A 10,248-nucleotide genomic window follows, 5' to 3' on the forward strand; every position below is an offset into this window, starting at 1 on the left:
AAGCATAACACAAACAAGATCTAAGTATGAAAAGCAATAAAACTACTTAACTTTATCCTAAAACCCCAGCAATCTTATTAACTAAAACACAACATAAACAGAATTCAAGTATGAAAAGCAATCAACTAGAATAATAACTTAAACTTCATCCCACAACTAATCTTATTAACTAAACATGACATAAATCTAAACATAAAGCATTAAACTAAAAGGTATTTATCTTTTGTGAGTATAACCGGGGTCAAGCGATGGATTTAGAGGACCTTGTGCTCCAATGCCAAACTCAAGCCAACAGAAACACCACACCACACAACAAATAAAATATAAATTTTAGAATTGGAAAAACTTTAAAAAAAACCTTAAGTTTAAAACTAAAATTTTGACTTTGGAACTCTTAAGACTTAAAAATAGCAATTTTTAGCCTCTTTGTGGTTTCCAACCCCTTTTTTTGAACAAATGGGGGTTTCTATTTATAGAAACCCCAGAATGCCTCTTAGCCTTGCAACCAACAATGTGGGACTTGCAAATTTATGCAAGTCTCACTCACAAACTCAATATACGGTCCAGATCTAAGTGTAAAAACGAAATCAACTGCCTACATGCCTCAAATCACAATAATAATGCCAGAAAAATATAAAAGACGGGGATTGTACCTTTGTTGGCCCTTTTTTTGGTGAGAGAAGGACGAAGCTATTAATGCTTCGTCCCCTCCTTCACGTTACACGTTTCAACGATGGGACGAGACTGAAAAATGGGGCGGGGTAGGTGGTGGAACAGGAGGCGGCATTAGGGTTTTACCCCTAGCCGCCTCTCCTTTCTTTTCTTTGCACCAACAGACCCCTAGGGTCTTCTAAATGAAACAGGTGGGAGGAGTATACTCCCTCCGTTTTAATCTCTTAGTGGACCGGGTCCTGGTCCTTTGTTGGACTGGGCCTGGTCCTTTATTCTTTTAAAAAACGCTGGGCCCATTATATATATATATACATATATGTATACGCACCATGTATATTGGTATATACATGGTGTGTGTGTGTGTGTCTATATATATATTCATAGAGGGTGGGGAAAAATAAACTAATAAATAAATAAAGAAAAACTAATTATTAGTCCATTAGGACTTAAATAATTTAAAACATGACTCATAAATAAAATAAAAATCATTTTGTAGATACTGGTTTTGAATTAATTAATCAGATAAAAGAAAATTAATCAACTACACAAACGCACACCGAATCAAAATTTAAAGGGTAGAATGGTCAAATTCTTTTAATTACTCAAAATACCTTGGACAATAAAATGGAATAAAATCACTCATTAATCTATTTTTTGCTGATTTAATTAATTAAACAAATAATTATCCAAAAAGGGTTTTATTGCCCCTTTGATTAATGTCAATAAAAATATTCTTTGAATATCATCGATTTCCAAAAAAAAAAAATTACCCTGGAGATTTATTTTATCAATTTAAAACGGTGAAATATTATCCCAAATAATTTCATAAAAATTACCTAGACCCTTTAGGGTGCACAACTAATTTTATTTATTGTCCAAGGACTCCGAGCTCTTAAAATAAATTGCGGGAGGTAAAAAATTAGGTGTCAACAACATCCATGTAGTCATACTTTTTGTTTACCCTCGGATAGTCAATTTTCATTCGCAACAATATTTATACACACAATATACAACATTATATGACCTTATACACTTACGGTAGATATGTATCAATCTTGTATAAAAGTGCATAATAGTGTATAAGAGGTATTTATACATGCTTCTACATTGTTATACAATATTATACAAAGTTTTCGTGTCTATGAACTTTAACCACGAAACTCCATCCGAAATCGGTCAAATGTCATTAAATAGCTTCAAATTTTAATCACAACTTCCAAATGACACCCCAAATGAACCAAAATCATCAATTTATTAAGAAATCTCAATAAATCATAGAACTCATTGGCAACTTCAACGATCTCGACTTTACCCCATTGTTTTTATTAAGACCAAAACAAACTCAATCAATGACGGGGTAGATTGAAATGGAGATGAAAATTGGTGGTTTATGGGTGGAGATTCGGTAGTACATGAGTGGTTCGTTAGTGTAACAGCGGATGTGGAGAGCTCAATGATGAAGCTGACAAATGAGCTTCTCACATGGTGGTGGGGTCGATTCGAGTGGTGATGTTGACGGGTGTTTTGGGGTCGTTTCACGTGGTGAAGTTGATGGGTGTTTTGGGGTGATTACATGGTAGAAACAGGGTCGATTATGAGTGGAGCAACGGTAGACTAATGGTGAGAAAGGAAGGCAAACAAAGGAGCTTAGCGTGATTTGCTTGCAGTGCTCTCAACGGAAAAGATGAAGGAGATGGTCCTCTCCAACGGCTAAAGCGGTTAACTATTTTTCCCAAACTAACTAGAGTGCAAAAATCCCTAAATATTACACCTTTCATTTCAAAGTGAATGAATTTTTTAGAATTTTTCTTTGGTCCAAAATAAGTGAATTTTTCATAGTTCAAAAATTTATTAATTAATTTTTTCAAAATTATCCTTCTTTTTAATAGTTTTTCTAAATCCGAACGCTTACTGTTTTAAAATATTTAAGGAAGCTTGGAAAAAAGACCTAAGATAATTTAGTCAAGTGACACTTTTACTAATGCCGTTGATTAAATTTCTTACTAAATGTGTCACGTCCCAAACCTTCATTTATTTTGAAATGAAGCGAGAAGTAACTAATGCAAAATGGAATTAGAACTGAACTTGGTTACAGAGGTTCCCCCTCTCTTTTGATGTATGTTAGGACACTACAAAAAAATGGGTAATTTGCGGAGATTGAAAGTTGCAATTCGCAGAGGTTTTAGTCTTCGCTAGTTGTTAAAAGAGGCTAAAACCTCCGCGAATTGCAACTTTCAACCTCCACAAATTATCCATTTTTTATAGTGAAAATTGTTTCCTTCCTACTAGAGATAGTAATTGTCGGTAGCCGCTATCATATTTATACCGCTAACTTTTATTAATAAACAGGTCGGGGTCAATGCCTAACTTTCCCTCCATTTATTGAAGGTATGAAATATATGAAAAAAAAAAAAAGATGTTAGAACTGAACTTATTATTTTATAAGGATTACGAGAGAGGAGGAAAAATCTGAAGGTAAAAATCAAACAACAAATTATAATTATTAAAAGGATCTTTCGGTCAATTTTTGTAAACTTTACCAAGACTATTATATAACTATTGATAGATCCATGCATGATCCTAAAAAGCCCATCTAAAAAGCTGTTTAGCGTTTGCTAATTAAGTAGTAATTATCTACTCACTGTTGCAAATTTTACATATAAAACCTATCATAAAAAGAAGAAATAAAAAGGAAGCATCCCTAAATAGTCTTGCTTTAGATACTTTATTATTGCTGGTCCCTCATGGTCCAATTGAAAAGCAGCTTATATCACTATCAATCGTCATATTTTAGTTTATTTTTCCAATCGCACCATTATATAAACCCCACCTCTTCCTCACAATCTTTCGTAGTTTGTGAGTTGATTGACAGCTTCAAATAAAATAGAGAACCAAAGTTCACACTTTTGTTTTTCTCTCAACAAAAAGACATCTAAAAAAGAGAGAAATGGATGGAAAAAGGAAAACATGTGTAGCAGTTTTAGTAATACAAGGCATATATACAGGGATGTTCTTGCTTTCGAAAGTTGCGTTTGATGTTGGTATGAACCCTTTTGTTTTTGTCTTCTATAGACAAGCTGCTGCTGCTGTCTTCTTAGCTCCCATAGCCATGTTCCTTGAAAGGTAAATAGTGTTTAATGTTTTGATTATATATATGAAGCTCACACTAATTATCTCCTATAATCTATGTTGCTCGTGTTTGTATCAGATCCTCTAAAAATGCACATCTTTTGTAATCCCACTAACCCTTTTCTTTATCTTTCTTTAACCATGAGTATCTGCTCAAGTGTGTATGAAAGATTAAACGGTTAGCGAGCAGATTTTTATTTACTTAATAATTGAACTTTGAAATTAGATAGTTACTTATATAGTTTAACATGTTACCAGAGAGCGGATATATATGTCCTAGTATTAAGTTTTTCCGCCAACTATTATAACAATAAAAATAAAGAATTTTTACATGTTTGGTTCATAAAAAATCGAGGGATTAGGAGAGGAGCATTTTGAGGACATAATTAAGTAAATAAAATATGCTCTTTCTAGCTAACAATTTAATCTTTAGGTTGAGATGGGTGTGCACTTCAATAATAATACTGACCCACTGTTTGTGTGTTTGTAGGAAAACAGCACCACCAATGTCATTCTTGATATGCTTCAAGATTTTCATGCTCTCTCTATGTGGGTAAGTTAATCATTTTACAATATATATATATATATATATATATATATATATATATATATATATATGGAGAATTGAACTTGCGTTTTGGGAATTTCTATGTGTGTATTGATATTCGTGCCTTATCAGGGTTACATTGAGCTTGAATATTTATGGAGTGGCACTTAAATACACTTCTGCAACTTTGGCTGCTGCAGCTACTAACAGCCTTCCAGTTACTACATTTATCCTTGCAGTTCTTCTCAGGTAAAGTATTAATACTAGTAAGCTTAATTATATATATATGTCCTCCTCTAGTCTTCTTTTGGTTTCTTTAAATGGTAACAAAAAATCTAAGTTTTATTCTTGTTCTTCTCATAGTTGTCCTCTTTGTGTGTAAGTAACATTGTGGATGTGCATTTATCAATTTAAAATTAGAAAAAGAAGCCTCAGGTCTTCTTGAAGCATCATGTCCTTTTCATCAAAGTTAGGTCTGACGCCAATAGGGACTTATAACAGAATCTTATTGGAAAAATATAAATTATATTATATGCAATAATATAATCTATGTACGTGGTGGTTTCAAGAATATACTTTGCAAAAGGGACCGTTACTAATTAAGATCGGTAAAAGGTGATATTTTACGCTAATCAGTATGAAATTATGAGGGCATATTTTTGCCTAAAAGACACAAGAAGATCCTGTACTCTTTTTTTGTGCCCATTTTACTTATTTACTTAATCTTTACGACAAAAAATAGTTAAGGTGTGCATTGAATAATTAGTGGAAAAGTTCAAGGATAATTACGTATTGTAGTAAAATAAACTGTGTTACTTAACAAGATTTATCTGACTTATAACTTGCACTCCTTTAATTAAATAGGGGCGGAAGAAAATGAGATGATGGAATCGTCTTAAAAGTGAAATGACAAAAGTAAAATAGAAAAGATATTAGTACATCTTTCAAGGTGCATGAAATGACAACCTCTTATGTGGATACGTTGTAGTATTTGAACTTCAATAACAATGTTTCACATAGAACGTAAAATTCACATATATAGTTGAGTACTAAAGCAAAATGTCACGACGAGCACTGAACTTTAGAAAGTTAAAGTTTAGTCTGGTCCACTAGCTAGGACGTACCTATATGGTAATGGAACTAGTATTAATTTGGAGTCGATGTTGCCATTTTATATCTGACTATTTTTAATCAGATAGATTTGGAATCTTGTACTAAAAGCCGCACATAAGGTAAAGAACAAACATTTAAATGTAGGGAATCTTTGAACATAATTTGAATTGACCTTTTTGCTAACTAGTCAAAAATAAGTAAGCTCACTCACCCGAAATAGGCTAAAGAGAGAAGAGGTTAGGGGTTTACGACTTACGATATGGGAATTTTGACTACTTTTGGCACACAAAAAGAATCTAAGAAGAGGTAGCATCGAGGGCAAAAAGAGAAGAAAATGGATCATATTGTGCGAAAAATTTACTATTTCATCCATGTAAAGAACTTACAATTTTTTATGAGTTCTTTTTTCTAGTACTTTTAAAAAAATAAAATGGGCCAGTCCTTGCAGAATAAGGTCCGTATTGATGAATACGGTGTTGTTATCATACAATTAAGGCTACAATTAATAGAGTTCTTTCAAGACAAGTATGTAATTATAATCCAGACAGATTTGGAAAATAATGCCTATACAAGCACATGTTCCAAATAGAAAGGAAAATCGGATAATAAGACCATTCATGATGTTATAGCTGATTGAAAAGTAAAGGAAATAAAGGTATTGAAAAGAAAAGAAATGTCGGTCGTCCTGTCGATGGTAAATTAAATGCTTCATACATAAAATCAAATACAATATGGTCACTTCTATAGAAAGATAGTACATATGTGTACACGAAGCTTGATACCATACCCCTCCAATTTAATGAATGCAGATTCATTTAATCAGATGGATGTAATATTTAAGAGAATTAGAATGATAAAGTCCAAATTTCCCGATGCTGAGAGTTTTCTTATTAACAAGTTTTTTCTGTAATTCGAATTAACAATCCCTTTTCGTGGATGATTAGAGAGATTCTACCCTTGTACTACAAAAGGAAAAAGACTTACTCGCACCGAGTGTTTCATATCAAACAAATGAATGCAAGATATATGTCTATATAAATTTTTATCACTTAACTATAGTTAAATGATACACATTTAACATTTTCACTTAAATTTTGTGATTGTGATGGTTAATTCTAGATTGATTCGGTATAAATTTCTTTTTTTCACTTTAATTAGCACTCCCTTAGTTTAGTGAAATAGTATACTGTGCAGTTTTATGTTAGGGATTTTTACAGAACTAGCCATGGATTCACTATTTACTTTTTCTGGTTGGTGCACATAAATTACACAATGATTAGACATGGTTATATAGATATTATACATTAAGTATACATCTATTATATATCTGCTAGTTAATTTTAGTTTGAGCACTTGGATGGGTGGGCATTCAGATTTAGATTAATTCTTCTTTATGTTATGTACATGTATTCTAAGGAGTGCCCACCCATAATCATTACTATCCACAGTTATCAAATTTAGTTGAACTAATTAATGTTATATTTGCATTAATTTTGCCATTAATAAAAACAGAATGGAGACAGCCAAAATAAGGACCGGGGCAGGAATTGCAAAGGTTATGGGGATAGTGTTTTGTGCAGGAGGAGCTTCAACCATAGCATTCTTTAAGGGACCAACTGTGAAACTTCTGATGCATCATCATCTATTTAGCTATCATGGCCAAGTCCAAAACACTGCTGCTTCTAACAATTGGGTCAAGGGTGTCTTCCTTTTGTTGCTTGCTAATGCATTATGGGCTACATGGCTTGTCATGCAGGTACCTACTTCAACAATTACACACAAACAATGCATTATATTACTTATCACATCATGTCACTATGCTGCTCCGTTTTAATTTACGTGAACCTATTAAGCTGAGCACATGATTCGTGGTTCTAAACATATTTATAATATCTGTGTGCTGTAATATTTTGAATTAAACATGCGCATATTAGACTTTAACATATGGGTTCAATTGAGCCCAATATATGTGTTAAGCAATCTACTAAAATATGTAAAAGAATCTAATTTAGAACTAGGTACTAACTGGAGTCGATGTCCTAGAATACAGACCCTATAAAGTTCAAATCTTGGATCCGCTTCTAGTCTTAAACATGCCATAACATTATAAAAACTCGTGATAATTAAGGGTAAAATTAGAAGTTTAGATTAAATTATTTTCAATTTTAAAAAAGGATGATTCTTTTTGGAACAGACTAAAAATGAAATAAAGTCACTTAAACTGTAACAGAAGGAATATCACTTATCAAATAAACATATGGTTTTCCGAAATAAATAACATGATAATATAAAAACATTATACATTATCAAGTGCACATAACTTGAATTCATCCTTCAATTGATTTAATTCATGTCTTGTCATGTGTTATCTTTGGCAGAACCGAGTTCTCAAGAGTTACCCATCAAAGCTACTATGTACAACTCTACAATGCTTCATGAGCACAATTCAATCTTTTGTTTTTGCCATAGCTGTAGCAAGAAATCCTTCTCAGTGGAAGCTTGGATGGAATGTTAGACTCCTCTCTGTTGCCTACTGTGTAAGTAAAATTCTGCCCAACTTTGTCATTTATATGACAAGATACAAAGCAAGCACAAAAGTTTAAAAAAAAGGAAGAAATAAAAGGTGTTTCCATGATTAAGCAACCTTTGAATGTTACTACTAGATAACGTTATATTGTCACAACAAAAGAGCTTTTTTGAAACAACAAATTAATATATAATATCTTAGGACTATTGATTTGAAAAGGGAACTTCAATATAAACTTCTTATGTTAGTAAAAAAAAAAAAAAAAAAGAAAAAAAAAAAGATGACATTTTCTTGTAACGTTTTGGATATAAGGTGATTTGTCACCCATAACCTCTTTTTGCTAGTCTTATAGTAGCTTGTTTGGCGTTGTTATTGGGAAGCCACAAGTATTTTTTAAGTTTTAAAAAATACTTATACTAGAGAGTTGAGAAGTTTGGCCATATTTTTAGAAAAATAATAATAATTATTTTTGATTAATAGCAAAAGCTGAAAACGGTAGTTTTTTCTTAAAAACACTTTCGGTGACTTGGCCAAGAACAAATTGCTTCGCTAATATTAGCAAACGTGCTTTTTAAATTGATTAGTCAAACACCAAACTGCTACTCTCTAAAAGTACTTTGTCAAAAAACACTAATCTGACAAATTTTTTCTTTTTTTAAATAAGTTGATTTTAAAAGCTTGGCTACATATGCTAATTAGTTAGACTACTTGTAGGTTAAGTTTATGTTTAAATTTGCTAACCTTTATTTTTTTTAAAAAAAAAAAACATAAATTTGGCAGGGAATAGTGGTGACTGGAGTTACATTTTACTTACAAGCATGGGTTGTTGAGAAGAAAGGACCAGTGTACATGGCCATGACAACACCCTTGGCCTTAATCTTTACAATTGCTTCTTCTGCTGTGCTTTTTGGAGAGATCCTTGGTTTGGGAAGGTAATATTTGGTTTTTTTTTTCTTTTTCCTACTGCCATATTTAGTACTAATATTAAGCATTAAGTCGCATAAAATGAGCCAATCATGGTCAGTTCTCCAACAATGTTAACCAAAATTAGCAGAAATGCAAACCGTAGTATCAATATGAAGACCAAATTTGATTATTTTGAACCTATATATGGAAGGTCAATTGTGTCAGAGGGAGTTTGGGTTAGTTTAAACTGATTAAATTGGCTTAATAAACATTTGTTGGCTTATCAACGCTTTTGAAAATACCTAAAGTATTTATAAACCAAAATCAGCCAAAAATTATAAGTTGATTACCCCACAACTTGTGCCTTCAGCTTATACACACTTTTAGTTTGATCAAATGTTTACTATTTTATCTTTAATATTTTTTCTAATTCAGAGAATACCATTTAAACAAAACCTCTAGTTTCTCCTCCATCCCATATGTGTTATTCATACTTTTCCTTAGAAAGATAGTTTTGGAAATATAATTTTACAAAAACTTGAGGGTATTTTAGTCATTTCACAAAAAATAGCATATCAACATTTTTTTACCAAACACATCAATTGCTCATTATCCATTTCAACACTTTTATTAAAACAATGTAACTATTTATTTATAAAATTAATTTCAACTTAGTAATACTTGTTAGTTATTTACAATCAGCCAACTCAAACAGTCTCTAAAGCTAGTTATTGATGAACTTATATTTTGTATATTTTAACCTGCATGCAGCATTTTAGGAGTGATTTTGCTGGTTGGTGGCTTATACAGTGTACTATGGGGAAAATCTAAAGAGCAAAAGATGGAAGCTTCAAGTACTAGAGATGTTGAAAAAGCAGAGAATGAATCAAAAGAAGAATCAATCGTAGAGAAACAATCCTCAACACCAAATGCTCGAATCCAACATGCTTGTTCTCCTGTTTAATTAATTACTAATTAGAGGGTTTAGTGACAAAAAAAATTATGCATGTTCAATAAATTGTTATTATTTGTATAACAATTTTTTTTTTGGTAAATAAAATGATTTTATTAACAGTGAGGAATTTCGGCACACAAAGAAAGGCCGAAGAAACAAGCCTTCTTCAGTCTCGGCGACAACTACAACATATCAGAACTCTAACCTAGAATAAGGACTGAGATTACACAGGGTAGAAATTCAGAGTTCTCAACTTCGCTTCAGTGACACTTCGTATCATCCCTCTATAGCATACTTCTTGAATCACTGTCTTGATGATGTTTTGCCGGTCTCGTGCTTTGTTTTGAAACACCCTCAGATTTCGTTCCTTCCAAATATGATAAACACATCCAGCTGCTA

At 32.2% G+C, this 10,248-nt stretch overlaps 1 protein-coding gene across 1 annotated transcript; it reads left to right on the plus strand.

Annotated features, from left to right (window-relative positions):
* Positions 1–3,507: 3,507 nt before the first annotated feature.
* Positions 3,508–9,885, plus strand: LOC132615931 (WAT1-related protein At5g64700-like). The gene is made up of 7 exons (XM_060330538.1): positions 3,508–3,795; positions 4,292–4,354; positions 4,481–4,597; positions 6,974–7,217; positions 7,840–7,998; positions 8,769–8,920; positions 9,666–9,885. Exons 1-7 carry the CDS (start codon positions 3,620–3,622, stop codon positions 9,856–9,858), a joined length of 1,104 nt encoding a protein of 367 aa, XP_060186521.1. The 5' UTR covers positions 3,508–3,619; the 3' UTR covers positions 9,859–9,885.
* Positions 9,886–10,248: the final 363 nt, after the last annotated feature.

Source organism: Lycium barbarum, chromosome 10 (genome assembly GCF_019175385.1).
Source record: "Lycium barbarum isolate Lr01 chromosome 10, ASM1917538v2, whole genome shotgun sequence".
In the NCBI taxonomy this organism is placed as follows: Eukaryota; Viridiplantae; Streptophyta; class Magnoliopsida; order Solanales; family Solanaceae; genus Lycium; species Lycium barbarum.